At 28.7% G+C, this 15,143-nt stretch overlaps 2 protein-coding genes and 1 long non-coding RNA gene across 4 annotated transcripts; 1 reads left to right on the top strand and 2 right to left on the bottom strand.

The window, feature by feature from the left end:
- Positions 1-902: 902 nt before the first annotated feature.
- Positions 903-4,570, bottom strand: LOC125577572. The gene is made up of 2 exons (XR_007315981.1): positions 2,617-4,570; positions 903-1,102 (listed from the first exon to the last, which is right to left on the bottom strand). It is a non-coding gene; the product is annotated as an uncharacterized LOC125577572 (long non-coding RNA).
- Positions 4,571-8,946: 4,376 nt separating this feature from the next.
- Positions 8,947-9,783, top strand: BNAA09G23490D. Its single transcript, XM_013862025.3, has 3 exons — positions 8,947-9,301; positions 9,381-9,495; positions 9,577-9,783. The coding sequence occupies exons 1-3, from the start codon at positions 9,074-9,076 to the stop codon at positions 9,648-9,650; spliced, it is 417 nt and encodes a 138-aa protein (XP_013717479.1). The 5' UTR covers positions 8,947-9,073; the 3' UTR covers positions 9,651-9,783.
- Positions 9,784-9,815: 32 nt separating this feature from the next.
- Positions 9,816-11,772, bottom strand: LOC125574815 (immune-associated nucleotide-binding protein 9-like). Of its 2 annotated transcripts, none has more exons than XM_048739000.1 (6): positions 11,584-11,772; positions 11,115-11,369; positions 10,760-11,037; positions 10,518-10,682; positions 10,304-10,438; positions 9,816-10,128 (listed from the first exon to the last, which is right to left on the bottom strand). In XM_048739000.1, the coding sequence occupies exons 2-6, from the start codon at positions 11,359-11,361 to the stop codon at positions 9,922-9,924; spliced, it is 1,032 nt and encodes a 343-aa protein (XP_048594957.1). In that variant the 5' UTR covers positions 11,362-11,369; positions 11,584-11,772; the 3' UTR covers positions 9,816-9,921. The 2 variants fall into 2 exon arrangements, with proteins under 2 accessions (XP_048594957.1, XP_048594958.1); XM_048739001.1 differs by having other exon boundaries at positions 11,486-11,619.
- Between the last annotated feature and the right edge of the window lie 3,371 nt (positions 11,773-15,143).

The raw sequence follows: 15,143 nt of genomic DNA, 5'->3' as shown, positions 1-15,143 counted from the left end.
TTCTAACTTTTAACATGAGAGTTTCAATGCAAAAAATTATTTCGCAAATAATAATATAGATATATTAGATATTTTGAATCTTACCTTTCATAAGATACATTCGCCAATGTATTTTTTTAATAGAGTATCATTTCATTTTTAATTTCTTGTTTACCAAATCTTTTTCTTAGCAGGTCTAACATTAGGTATATTATGTTACTTTAGTTTGTGTGGAGAAAAAGTCAATGATCTAAACGATCATGAGAACATAAAAACTTATCTGTCAAACAAAAAACACGCTGAAGAGTTGAATAACCTCTCTTTAAATGTCAAACAAAAAAAACATCGCAAACATGGCGTGCATTTGCATTATATAGCAAACTAACAAATGCAAGGTCGACTAATTTATTAATAACACAAAATAAATTATTTAGATTCATATTAAAATCTATATAACCCTCTAAATATCAGCACCGATCTTGAACAACTGAGTTTTTAATGGATAAAAATGATCCAGAATTGATCGTAAACAATTAATTTGTGCTTTTCAGTAGTGTTTATGTAAAATAAGAGGATTTAAGTGTGAAAATTGTGTTGGAAAAGCGTAACAACGATGAGATTCATTCAAGGGGAAGATTGAGTAGTTTGCTGGTTTTCTTACAATGATTGACTCATGGGCATTGGTGTATCTTCCGCTAGTGTTTGATGGATGTCAACTACTTAATACTCATATGCGACAGATTCGGACGTGATGGAGTCGTTCAATGATGCGAGTGCGGTATAATTTGTTCTAAATTCGTTTCTTATAGTATAACTGGTATAGTAATCTTTTCCAGTTGATTAATGCATCACTGCGACTGTCTCGTGTTTTTTCACGGAACAAAACCTTCGTGAGACCAAAACGAGTCAAACACACCACTCCAAATCCAAATCACAATTCCATATAGAGAAATAGAAAATAAAGGAAGAGATAACATTGTTGAATCTATCATAAGCCACATGTTGAAGCAATATGTGTCTACTGACTATGGTGGATCATCGTTTCCTTTCCCCCGCTTTGACTCGCTGCCTCCTACGCCAATCTTTCTCCCTTTCATCAGCTTTTGAACCCCTTCTCCTATATCTTTCCCGACAATAAAAAAACAATCACAATCAACTCATTAATTTTGAAACTTGAAAGAAAAAGAATTTACATATTACTATATTTATTGAGTTAGGCCCTGTTCGTTTGTACATCTCGAAGATGCATCCAGATGGTCCATCTAGATGTCTTATCCAGATGCTCCATCTGGGTGTTGTTCGTTTCTTCATTTCGTTCATGCATCCAGATGAATCATCTGAATGCAACTATGTTCGTTTGCTTTTCATTTCTTAACTTCCATCTGCATCCAGGTGAACTTGTTAATAAAATGACTAAAATATAATTTTTTACGTTTCGGCGGAAAAATAGCATTTTTACGGTTTTGACCGAAAATATTTTTGTGGTTTTTGAGGAAATATGTGTTTTTCGCGAAAAAGTGCATTTTTATGGTTTTGGCAGAAAAATACGCTTTATGGGTTTGTCGGAAAAATACGTTTTTGCGGTTTGGATGGAAAAAGTGTGTTTTGAAGTTTTGGCGGGAAAAGTGTCTTTGACGGGAAAAGTTTTTTTTCACGATTTTGGTGGGAAAATTTTGTTTTCCCGCAATTTGGCGAGAAAAGCATTTTTGCGGTTTTGGCGGGAAAATACATTTTTGCGGTTTTGGCGGGAAAATACGTTTTTCCGGTTTTGGCGGGAAAATACGTTTTTCCGGTTTTGGCGGGAAATGTGCTTTTCCGGTTTTGGCGGGAAAATGCGCTTTTCCGGTTTTGGCGGGAAAATGCGCTTTTCCGGTTTTGGTGGGAAAATACATTTTTTCCGGTTTTGGTGGGAAAATAAGTTTTTTTTCCCGGTTTTGACGGAGTGAGAGAAACGGGTTTCATATATGGTGAGAGAGAAACCGGTTTTTTTCAGATTCTCTCTCTCACATTACAAAGCTTCAAAATAACTAAAGTAAGAGTCATTGTGTTTTTAGGTTTTGGCGAGAAAATGCGTTCTTCGGTTTTTGCAAGAAAATGCGTTGTTTCCGGTTTTGGCGGAAAAACGCTTTTTTTTTGCGGTTTTGGCCGGAAAATACTTTTGGAGTTTTGGCGGGAATATGCATTTTTTTTGGGTTTTGGTCGAAAGGTGTGGTTTTACTGGTTTAGCCGAAAAATATGTTTTAATGAAAATGTGTGTTTTATGTTTTTTGCGGAAAAATGCATCTTGCGATTTTAGCGGAAAAGTGTGTTTTTCGTTTTTGCGAGAAAATACATTTTTTGGTTATAGCGGAAAAATGTATATGCAAAAAAATAGAATTTACGGTTTGAAAATAATATTTTGATTTTAAAAGGTCATTTCTGTCATTTTTCATTTTGGACTGAACTAGATGCATCTGCATCCAGATGCACCATCAAGACTCACCTTCATTTGGATGAGAATTTGAGATGAGTTTATAAAAATTCAGCTGGGTGATCCATCTGGATGTAGCATTATAATGCACTAAACGAACATCAATTTGCATCTTCACCCAGATGGATCAGCTGGGTGAGCAAACGAACAGGGCCTTAGAAACTTACTTGTCTTTGGAGATACGTTTGGATTCAGGGCAAAAGCTGTGTTTGATATTGCGAAGAACATTAGATACAGCATAGTTATCAACCAAACCACAGCTTTATTCATTTTCGTTTTGCTTATGTATAGTATGAGTTTCTTAACGTCAATCCGCATATATATATATATGGATCATGGAACAATGAGAGCCCATTTTACATAACGTAGGTTAGCGTTTACTTTTTGTTTTAAAATTAGGAAAGCTGAACAACAAACACAGTTTCGAAAAGAAATTAGGAACCTAGCATATGTTTCATATTTTCATGTGTTGATAGCTTAACTAGTACTAGCTAGCCACCTTTAATGAGAGATTCTTTCAAAGTATACGAGTTCGAGAACCAACGACGGAAAATGACCAATTAACCAGCCCTAATCAGTGAAAGACCTTTAGATTAAAAATGTCAAAATCTTTTTAAAAATATTAGTAACAAAGTGTCAGGCATATTCACTAATCACTAGTCACACAGTAGAGACATTAGAATATTCCCTTTGATTCAGTTAATATTTGTTGTTGTTTGGCTAGTTCTGAGTAAAAGAGTTTAGGGAAAATTGTTTTTTAGGGCAAAAAATGATAACTATGTCATATTATGTTAATCTCATATATTTATGGCCTATTAGTCTAAATATTTTCAAAATGGCAATATTGTCCTCAATATCAGTTAAAAATTCGAAATTACAATTAATAAAACAATTGTTAAATATTAAAATATAATTTTTAACTAAAATAATTAAAAAAAATCCCCAAAAAAAAACCTAAAGTTCAAAGTTTTTTTTTCTCAAAAGGATAGTTCGATCCCGTAAGCAAGTGTTCGATCTGAGCCTGTCGATACTGATAAATATATCCAGAACAACAAAAATATGCGGAGCGGATATTGATCGACCAAGCCCAGGTCAGTCAATTGCTGAAGCTCGATCCCACTTCGTCGATCGGTCACGTCTTTGGGATCAATCGATCACGTGCCCAGGGTAGTTTTCCAAATCGATTTCTTAGTTTTCGTCGGTTAAATCTGGTTATTCCCACTTGATTTGAACCAAACAAACATGAGCTGAACACTTAAAACTCGATTTCTGATCAATCAAACCCATTTTTCTCTTCTCCTTGAAGAACAAAGGGGATAAGAAGATGGCGTGAGAAGAAGTTTCCAAATTGATGTTTTAATTTTTTTAATTTAAAAATTGATTCTATAAATCACAATTTTTTTTTAAATCGATTTAATAAATATAAGGAAACTGAATATTTCCAAATATTCTCCAACCATATTTTTGGAACTGGTTATCCTTATCCGTAGAATATGTATTATACTTTCTTATATGTAGAACACAATAAACATGTTTGAAATTGGTTTCTACTAATTTTAGATTTATAGTAATGTGTAGATTCTAATTTCTATAGGTTTTAGATTTATAATAATCTGTAGATTCCGGATTCTACAGATTTTAGAACGATAGGTTAAGCGTAAAATGTATTTTCTAAATATTTTTAGATTACTATTATTTACGTAGATCACGTCTTCTAAACATATTATAGATTCAATGAAAAAAGTGGATTACATTTTCAACTGCGTAGAATGTCAATTCTACTTTTTGTAGAACAAAATATAAAATTATGATTTAAACATTTTTAGAACTGGAAAAAATACCAATAAGTTGATATAGGTTTTCATCAATAGTTACTATTTTTGATTTTTTTTTTTGTTTGTAAAACTATTTATTTGATTTATTTTGGAAAATACTAAATGGTATCAGAGGAAAAAGTGGTAAAAAAAAAGAAATTAGCCTAATAGGACATATTATCATTTTTTGGCCTAAAAAAACAATTTTTCCAAGAGTTTAGAATATAGTTTGGTTTAAAAATATATTTGTTCAAATAAGCCTTGATTCAATTTTGTTTGGAAAATAAAACCGAAAACTATCTAAAAAGGATAATTTTGTTTGAGTTGGTTTATTTTTTTTTTGAAAAAATTGTTTTTGTAGGTCAAAAAAATGATAACTATGTCCTATTAGGCTAATCTCATATACTTTATGTCCTATTAGTCTAAATATTTTCAAATTGGCAATATTGTCCTTAATATCAATTAAAATTTCGAAATTACAATTAGTAAAACAATTGTTAAATATTAAAATATATTTTTTAACTAAAATAATTAAAACAATATAAAAATCCTCCAAAAAAACCTAAAGTTTGAAGTTTTTTTTCTCAAAGGGATTGATCGATCTCGTAAGCAAGTGTTCGATCTGAACCGGTTGATCCTGATAAATATATCCAGAACAACAAAAATATGCAAAGCATATATTGATCGACCAAGCCAAGGTCAATCAATTGCAGAAGCTCGATCCCACTTTGATCGATTGGTCGCGTCTTTGGGATCGATCGATCCCGTGCCCAGGGTAGTTTTCCAAATCGATTTCTTAGTTTTCGTCGATTAAATCTGATTATTCCCACTTGATTTGAACCAAACAAACATGAGCTGAACACTTAAAACTTGATTTCTAATCAATCAAACCCATTATTATCTTCTCCTTAAAGAACAAAGAGGAGAACAAGATGGCGTGAGAAGAAGTTTCCAAATCAATATTTTAATTTTTTAATTTAAAAATTGATTTTATAAATCACGATTTTCTTTTCTTTAAAAAAAATAGATTTAATAAATATAAGAAAACTGAATATTTCCAAATATTTTCTTCCCATATTTTTGGAACTGATTATCCTTATCCATAGAATATGCATTCTACTATATGTAGAACACAATAAACATGTTTGAAATTGATTTCTACTAGTTTTAGATTTATAGTAATGTGTAGATTTCAATTTCTACAGGTTTTAGATTTCTACTGCTAAAAACACATATCTTTGAAAGCGAAGCAAAAACATAAACTTTGATTTAAGTCATTTAATTTTCAATTTTAAAACATTTATCCTTTTTAAACTTTATTTTATGTTATTAATTAAACCGTTTTAGATACAGAAAAAGTGAACAATTAAATTGATTTAGTGATAGCTTTTCACGTATTTAAAATAGCTTGACCAAAAAAAATGAAATTTGAAATGGACAATCTTTTAAGTAAGAAACTAGATTTTGACCCGCGTTTAAAAAACGCGGGTTTATTTGTTGAATTTAATAATTTTTAATATAAACTTTTATATAAGATAGTTTATAAGTTTGGCCATATTATCCGGAACCAAATAATCAACCCATACCAAATTGAAAAAATGAAACCAAACCTCAACTAAAATTTATAAATAACCAAACATATAATATATCTCTAGAACCAAAATAAATAGATACCTGAATTTTTAAAATACAAATTATATACCTACAAATATTAATTATATATAATTTCTAAATAACCAAATATCTTAAATATACTATTTATAAGCTGAATTATCCAATAAAAACAAATTACTCAAACATTTTTTCAAATATTTAAAAAATATCTTAATAAGTCCTCAACATTCAGTCTAATTTTCCAAAGGAACCAAAACACCAATAAGTGGTATCCACAGTCAAACCAGTAAACGCACTCACCGTATATAAAAATTCATTATTTAAAATCTTTTAAAATCTAAAACCCCTATTAACTCGTGAATCTATACCAGATGATATGGTAAAAATCTAAAATAACATGATAATATTTTTCAAAATTTGATCAAATTTCTCATATAAATTTTACTAAGATATAAATTTGAATAAACTACATTTTTTTATGTTATACATTCTAGTTTATAGGTTTTATAATGCCTATTTTAAGATTATATTTTTGAGTTTTAGAAATAAAATTATTATTAAGTTGAGTATAGTTGAGTTAACTATAAATGTTAAAAATAAATAATATATTTTATTTAAACATAAAAAACATTCTAAAAATGATATAATTTCCTGAAAAAATATTTATACAAAACCCTTTCCCCCAATAAACCCAATTGTAAAAGATTTTCATCACAAAAATAACCTAGGAAGGTTTTCAAAGAAAACACTATAATTTTGTTATATAATTAAGCTTTTTTTTGTATTATGAAGTATTTCTCTAATCGTAATTGGAAATTAATATGTTTTGACCGTCGAATGGTATCATATTTTTAACTTTCTGTTAACCGTACTTGCATCATGTTTTTATGTTAGTTTGGGTCATAAAACATTTAATATGAATTAAAAATATGGTATTGCTCAGATTTTAATTACCAATAAATCCAAATGTTTTTATAGTAACTGTTGTTGTTAAAGAAAAATGATTGTGGGTATGATTATTAAATCAGTTATAAAATAATCTGTTTTTTTTTAAATAGGTATAGTGACAGAAAAGTAATATTCCATGGAAAAATAAGGGTAAAATATAGCAATGATTCTTAATTAATAATATTGATATATAAATCTTGGTGTATCATAGTAAGTTGAGTAATAAATAAAAGCATTGATTATTTTAGAGTTAGAGAAATATAAGGTAATTGATTATTGTATAGTTAGAGAAATATATGATTAGACCAAAAAATAGTTAAGTCTAGTGAATAGGTCCAACAACCTTTGATAAGTAGATTTTTTGGGACTACTTCCCTTTTAATAGTATAGATTAAATAGGGCAAAATCTTATATATTAAAAGAGAAGTCACAACCTTGATTCATGTGTGATTTTTTAAAAAATGGACCTAATGGATTTATTACTAGAAAATCATGTTACATTTAATTTCTAATCTTATCATTTAAAATTTGGGCCTACTAGAAATTTTTATTGGGCTATCAATAATTGAATTTAAACAATAGATAATTCATTAAATTTATATATATATATATATATTATAAATTAAATAGATATAATTTAATGTTGTAATACTATACCTCCATATGTTAATTATTTAAATATTTGTCGATGTTAACTTTTAAAATTATAAAGATTTTTTTAAATAACAAAAATTATATTATCTAATAATGATTAATCTTTACTATTTTAAACCAATGAAAACAAAATTTAAATTATAGAGTTTATTTTAAAAATTAAACAAAAACTAATTATTTAATTATTTACTCGATAATATAAATCTACGAAGCGAAAAGTTTAATTTTTTAAAAACTTTCTAAATTTGTGAAATGTTACAATATTTTTGAATATGACAATAAAACAATATTTTACTAATCCTTATATATATAGTTACGATTTAATAATGAAATAATAATCCGAAAATATATATATAGAAGAAGATACAAATACATGTGAAAGTTTGAAACAATCTATTTAACGAAAAAAATATACCGTAAACTAATCTTATATATTAAAACAGAAGTCATGACTTCTTTTCATGTGTAATTTTTTTAGTTTGGACCATTTTTAGAAAATATCATATTTAACATAAGTTCATTATTATATCTTTTAATATCTTTATCTTTTTATTTGAAATACAAATGAATATATTTAAAATATTCTAACAAAATCTTTTTAAAATCTTCTTAGAATCTTTTTAAATTTACTTTAAAAAATTAGTTAGTTTTAATTTAAATTATCATAAAATATAATTAGAAATTAAAATTGAATATAGTTTTGGTTTATAAACGAAAATTTAAATAAAATGAAATTAATTAATTTCACAAATACATTTAGTAATAATTTTTAAAGATTTTGTTAGAAATAAATATTTATTTTAATTTTAATTTTTTCAAATTTGAGCTTAAAAATGTGTGATTAAACAACAAAAATATTTCTGTAATATTTATATATATTGAACAAAATATGATAAAATTATTTTAAATTGATAAGTTAACATATTTTATTTTCATAAATATAAAATATTTATACTAAAAATATAATATGTTGGTAGAACGGGTTAATATTAGTAAACTATATAATACATGTATAAAAATTTAACTTATCTTAAACTTTTTAATATACAGTAATTTATTATTTAAAATTAATAAACATTAAAAAATTACTTAAGAAAATCTAACGATTTGAATTACGGATCATGATTATAATAAATTAAATACAAAATTGTTTTCATATATGTTGTTTCAATCATTAAAAAATTTAGTTTAGTAATCAAACGCAAATTCAATAAGACAAATATATAATAAGCAACATATATATGTGATGATTTTAATTTACAGCATGAAAACTATAAAATTATTATATTTGGTATAATTATACAAACATTTAAATATGTGAGTAACATTAAAAATATATAATAATTATGTAAAACAAATATCTGTATATATAAATGTGAAAAGATATACCCGCGCGGTTGTGCGGATGAAAATCTAGTAAAAGTTTAAGATTGTTTATTTTTGTGTGTGTGAGTTGGAAGGTATGGGACAATTTATATCCCAATTGGTAATAAGCACAGCTCCGCAACCAAACAAACAATATCTTCGGAACCCTTATCTCACCAACGAAAAACATAACTCGCGAAAGTTGAGGGATTTGGCCGAAGAGAGAGCAATGGCAAAGAAGAAAGAGCTCTTATCCAAAGCCCCGTGGAGAGGCGACGACGATGACTCGGACAAGTTCAGCGGCGCAAAGCTCAAGGTCACCAAGGAATCTGACGGTATGTCGAAGATGCACGTCCCTAGCCGTGGAGCCAATAAGGTTAAGGGTAGTCTCTCCGATGACGAGGATTCCCTCGAGATCGATCCTCAGCTTCGCTACAGCTTCAATCGAAACTATCAGGTCTCCTTTCCTGTAATTAAGGTCACTTAGTATATAGGTTGCTTGCTTTTTAAAGAAGTCTGATAGTCTTTAATTACAGTTCCTGCAAAGAGTGTTCTCTATAGACACTGTGGTGAAGCCTCTTCCTCCTGCCGTGGCTTACAATGTCTCTCGCAACTTGGGCTTCTTCTTCCGCATTTTCACTCAGTTCTTTGGTGAGACTTTGTCAAATGTTTTCTTTTCATGTGATATCAACAACTAGTTACTGATCAACGAACCTTGTTCTATTTGTGCAGATCCTGAAGGCATTGCAAATGCACAGAAGTCTCTTGGCTTGGGACAGGAAGACAAAGCTCGTCGGGTTCGTTGAACACCTTTGAATGAACCCTGCAGCGTTCTTGTTATGTTATTCAAATGTCTTCTTAAAGATAATTTGTCTGCTTTTTTTTCAAAGTTCATTGAAAATTTCAAGTTAAGCGCTAGTTACATATAGCGCAACAGTTTTTTGATGTTTCGAATGATCTTAGGCTAAATCTTAAACCAAGGCAAAATAAAACCAAACTCAAAACTCAAATTTGTTCACAGAAAATAAATAAGTGAAGCACTTGTCAGAGACTAAAAAAGAAGTAGAGATATCTCAATCACAGATTGATGCACTTTCCAAGCTTTTTCTGGAGTTCCTTTGTTTCTTTCTCAGCTTTCTCCAGATTCTCTCTCAGCTTCTTGATCTCATCGCTCGACCGTTTCTGAGCCTCATTTGCCCTCTTCTCAGCTTCAAGTCTTGCGGCTTGTTCTTCACCAAGCTGCTTCTCCAGCCTCTTTGCCGTTTCTCTCAGCTTTGTCTCCACCTGGACAACAACAAAACATATGTAATAAAAATAGCTTTTAGCTCAGGACAATATGGTTAAGAATTCATCCAGAAAAAATCATCAGGACATTTTGCAAGTTGAACTCTGTTAAACAACAACCTATATGTTAGGATAAGAGATTAACACTGTATTAAAGACTGATAAATAGAATTACCATCTCTGTGATGCGGTCAAGCTGTCGGTCATACGATATGTCTATTTGCTTTTTGAACTCAGATATCTCATCCTTTGAATAGCCCTTGAGCGATTCAACCTCCTTCTTCTGGTCACGTAGCTTGATAGCCTCTTCCTGGGAAGGCAATAATAACAATAATAATCATTCTCTGCTTCAAACACACATTAAAGGAATACATTATTATAATCTTCACCTGAAGTTCATGGAACAATTCATCTGTAAAGGGTTTTCCATTGTTCTTTCTAGAGATGGAATCAACATGTGAAAGAAGCTTCTGAACTTGCGCAGCTTTCTTGCGCTTATCCTTGGTCTTGTTATCAAACAGTACCATTCGATTGTCACATAGCTCAAGCATCTCCTACAAACCAAACAGTTTTAAAAATATACATACGTATGCTGAAAAAGGCAAGAAAGTAAGAAACAAAAGACACAGACTTTCAGAAACTCAGGGCAAGCCTGAGCCAAGTACTCCTCCAATGTCTCTTCATTCTCTTCCAGCTCATCACCACCAGTGAACACAATGATCATATAATCAGCGATCTTACTACCAAACAGAGTTTGCAAGTGATAGAGAGCAGACTTCTCCTCTTCAGAAAGACGTCCCCTCACAGAGAACACCAACAGAACAGCATGGATCCCATCTTCAGCCAAAGTCATGCATCTCACAATTTCTTTACAGATAAAAGCAGCTGCCATCGACACATCAAACAGACCTGCAAAAAGAATACCAAATAAGCCTCACATAACAGATCAAAACTGTAACACAATTTGACTTAACAATTAGGTTTACCAGGAGTATCAACGACATTGATGACCTGGCCATCTTCTTGTTCAACTCTATGCGACTCGCATGTGGTTGTCACTCCTAGAGTACTTACTCTTGACCTAAAGGCTTTCTTCCCAAGTATACTGTTCCCTGTTGCGCTCTTACCGTTTCCAGTACGGCCCACAAGAACTAGGGTTCGAGTTGGGTTTGACGATGAAGCAAATTCCCAATCATCTTCCATCAAATCTCCACCCATCTTCAACAAACTCATATAACTTTCTGCACAACAAATACAAATAAATAATTATTGATCGCTTAAGTAAAGTTCTGATCTTTATGTAATCAGAAAAAAAAAACAACAACTTAGATTATTAGGATTCCGACAGTAACAGTACTTGCTAGCAAAGAAGAACTAACACTCCAAGACAGAACTAGAAGAATCAACAGATCAAAGACAAACGATGAGGTAAGAAAGAGGGGGATAGAAGATTACTTGTTGCTTAAAAAGAGGAAAGCTGAAACGAGGAGGAAGTTTAGATAACAACAATAGCCAAAAAGCAAATATATCTTTAGCAGCAATATATATACGGAATCAGGAAACCTGACTAAACCGGAAGAAGTCTTCCTTCTCTTAATACAAACAGGAAGTTATCACATGCCACGCGGATCACCTTGGTAAAGTGATCATAGACCGTAGGATACAATTTTTTAAGTCTATTTATCTAAAAAGTCTATTTCGTAAATATTAAAGTTTAAGATAAGTTTTGAATGGTAATCTAAAGCCCGATAAAAAATCTATTTCGTAAATCTTAAAATTAAAGAACTACAATGTTGCGACATAATATCTATTTATCTAAAAAAATTACTATATGCAAAGGGATTTTTCGCATTTGAAATCTCACATTAAAAATTAAAACGGTTAATGTCATTGTTATCTTTAGTAAAATTAGATTATAATTAAATTTATTTTATATAAATAAAAATATCAGTTTCATAATTTTACAAAATATTGTAAATAGATATATTATCAATTCAAAAACCACTAGATAAATTATTTTTATGTTTTGAAAATATTTGATATTTAATTTATTATTATTTTTTATCTGACAAAGGTAATTTTTTCAATTTATAGTTTTTTTCTCACGGATTTTAACATCTATTTTTTGATAATTTGTTATTTGTTGATGTTTATGAATTGTGACTGTTTCTAATGATATCAATGTCAGTGGAGTTTTTGTCAATACATAAGCATGTTTCTTAACTAAGCTTTTTTGGATTACATAATGTAAAATCTCTTTAGATACTGATAATAATAAAATTAATGAAATTCATTTTAAATTTACAGGTAATTATACATTAATAAATTTAATTATTTATTAAAGTTAATAAAGATTTTAAGCGTTATAACTTTTAACGTGAGAGCAAAAAAATCATTTTGCAAATAATATTACAATTATTTTTGAAGTCTCTGTCAATTAGGTAATTTTGATTGTCCTAAAAAAATATCTTATAAGGTAGATTATTAATCAATACTATTAAAAGGGAAGGAGTTTAAATAAATCTACTTAAAAAATATTGTTTGGACCATTTCATTAACCAATAATATTTTGGTCTTATTTTGATTTAGACAAACAATATCAATATTATTAAAACAGTGCCACTGCTTTATTTAAAACCTATGTTATTTAATTATATTTATTTTTCACTAAATCTATTTAATTCCAATAACTACTTATTTTTAAATTTCATTTCTCTTCCAGCGTAGTTAGTTAAGATAGCAAACATATCTTTTTTACTGTCAACACAAAACCTACCGGTTTAAAACATTTGCCCTATAATAATTTTTGTGTATACTTTCAACAAATTACTATTAATATACATTAACAAGACTGTTGTTTATGAACATTCTAAATATCATTTTATGGTTCGTTTAAGTATTATAAGATCATATGATAGGGCTATAGAATATGTTTTAATAACATGATAGTGATATACAATATGTATTAATATAAAAGCAGTCGAGATTTTTATGCAAAATTTCATTTTACAACCAAATTTCCCTGTTTAAAAAAAAAAGAAAAAAATTCCCTGTCATTAAATTAACTCATGACACCGTATGACCTACAAATACGCGACTTCAAAACTTTAAAATATTATTGGATTTGTATTATATTTACCACATTAATGCTTAGATATCAAAAATTGTACCCTTTTACACGTATATGCAAGCTAATCTTCAAAGTATCTACACTTAAATAAAACAGGATATTCAGAAATATACCTATCAAATTCAGTCACTGTAGAATACTTAAAATAGTATAATAGAAAATATAACAATACTTAAATTCATAAACTTTTAATGTCTATGAATAGTAAAAATAAATTTTAAATCTAAAATAAATGAAAAGTAAAGCTTTAGGATTTTCAATAAGAAAAAAAAAGAAAACCAATACCAAAACACATAAAATATCATCGTTCAATTTATTATTTTAGGTGGTATAGTGAAATCTTCACCAAAATCTAAAAATCATAAACAAAATAGTTTAACCGATGTTATATGATAAAATCAGAAAGTTCAATACAAGTTTGGAAATAAAACACAGATTTTACTAATCGAAACTTATTTTCTTTTTTTTTTAAATAAGTAAAATCACTTGCTGGTTCAGCCGGTGGTTCAACGGTTGTTAGGTTACCGGATTTAAGGATTTTTAATGATGTTATCGGATTTTTAAATAATGGATATTTTCTAAAACCAAACTGGATTATTTACTGAGTCACCGGGTTTATCAATTTGACCACGGGTCCGGGTCAGACATCAAAACACTGCTCCAGACTCTTAAAAAATTTTAAGTATCTATTGCAAAATCATAAACTAATAACATTAAATTTTAACATAGTCTTGAAGAGTTTTAATTGAATAACACCAGAATCACTATAAAACCTAAATCTTTAGAAGTGTTTATAAATAATCTATCCAATAACACCTTCTTAGTAACATATAGTTTCTTTGTTGATTATTTTACCTAATTTCCCTTGATTCAATATGGTGAGTTAAAAACTCGTGGTATTCAAATTTACACATCTACACAAAACACATTGTGTACACATGAAACGTAATTGTAAGATTATTACTATGCTATAATATAAATTTATAAGTTATAAAATAAAGTATTTGTAAGAGAGACAAAGCGCGAGTCAAAATCTAGTTATATCTTAAAATAAAACCGGTTTAATATTACTAAACCAAGTACAATATAAATATTATGAAAATAAATTTAATACTCCCTCCATTTCATAATACTTGATATTTTGTAATAATGCACAAAGATTAAGAAAATTAAATTTCTCTAAAATAGTATTACAAAGATATAATTTTAAAATCAATTAACCAATTATAAAAGAGACCGTAAAATATAATTGGTTGAACAGTTTCCGATAAAGTTAAAGTTAATCTTTAAATCTCAAAACTTCATGTAAATTAAAACAAAATAATCTTTCAAAAACATCATTTATATTGAAACGAAGGGAGTATAAAATTAACTATGATATTATCGTTAGATTTATTTAATTATTCTCAATATAACTATAAAATTATCAGTTAAATCATAAAATTATTTATTAAAATTAATAATTGAGCATAGAATTTGATTAAATATAAAATTATGGGGAACATGACAAATCAACAAGTTCACTTCTTAAATTATAGTATAGAGATCATATGCCACTGAATTAATTAAAAATACTACCATTAATATTTTTGTCTTTCTTAATTTAATAAATCACAATACCGGTTTGGTTTAAGTGGGAAAATATAACTGTTAGTAAACACAGAACCGATTTAATTGGAAATAAATCGAACCAGTTTAAGGTGAAAAATGCAGGACCGGTTCGATTCAAAATCAATTGATTCAGTTTTTCAAATATAACCGTTAGAAAACGCATCTTTAAATATCTTTTTTGGGAAGAATTATCTCGATCGAATCTTCGAAGATTTACAAAATCGTATATTAGTAAGTGTTTCGTTATATTTAAATCGGTTCACGTTTGAGGATT

Source organism: Brassica napus, chromosome A9, assembly GCF_020379485.1.
Source record: "Brassica napus cultivar Da-Ae chromosome A9, Da-Ae, whole genome shotgun sequence".
NCBI lineage: Eukaryota > Viridiplantae > Streptophyta > Magnoliopsida > Brassicales > Brassicaceae > Brassica > Brassica napus.
This window is presented reverse-complemented; position numbering and strand designations above follow the sequence as displayed.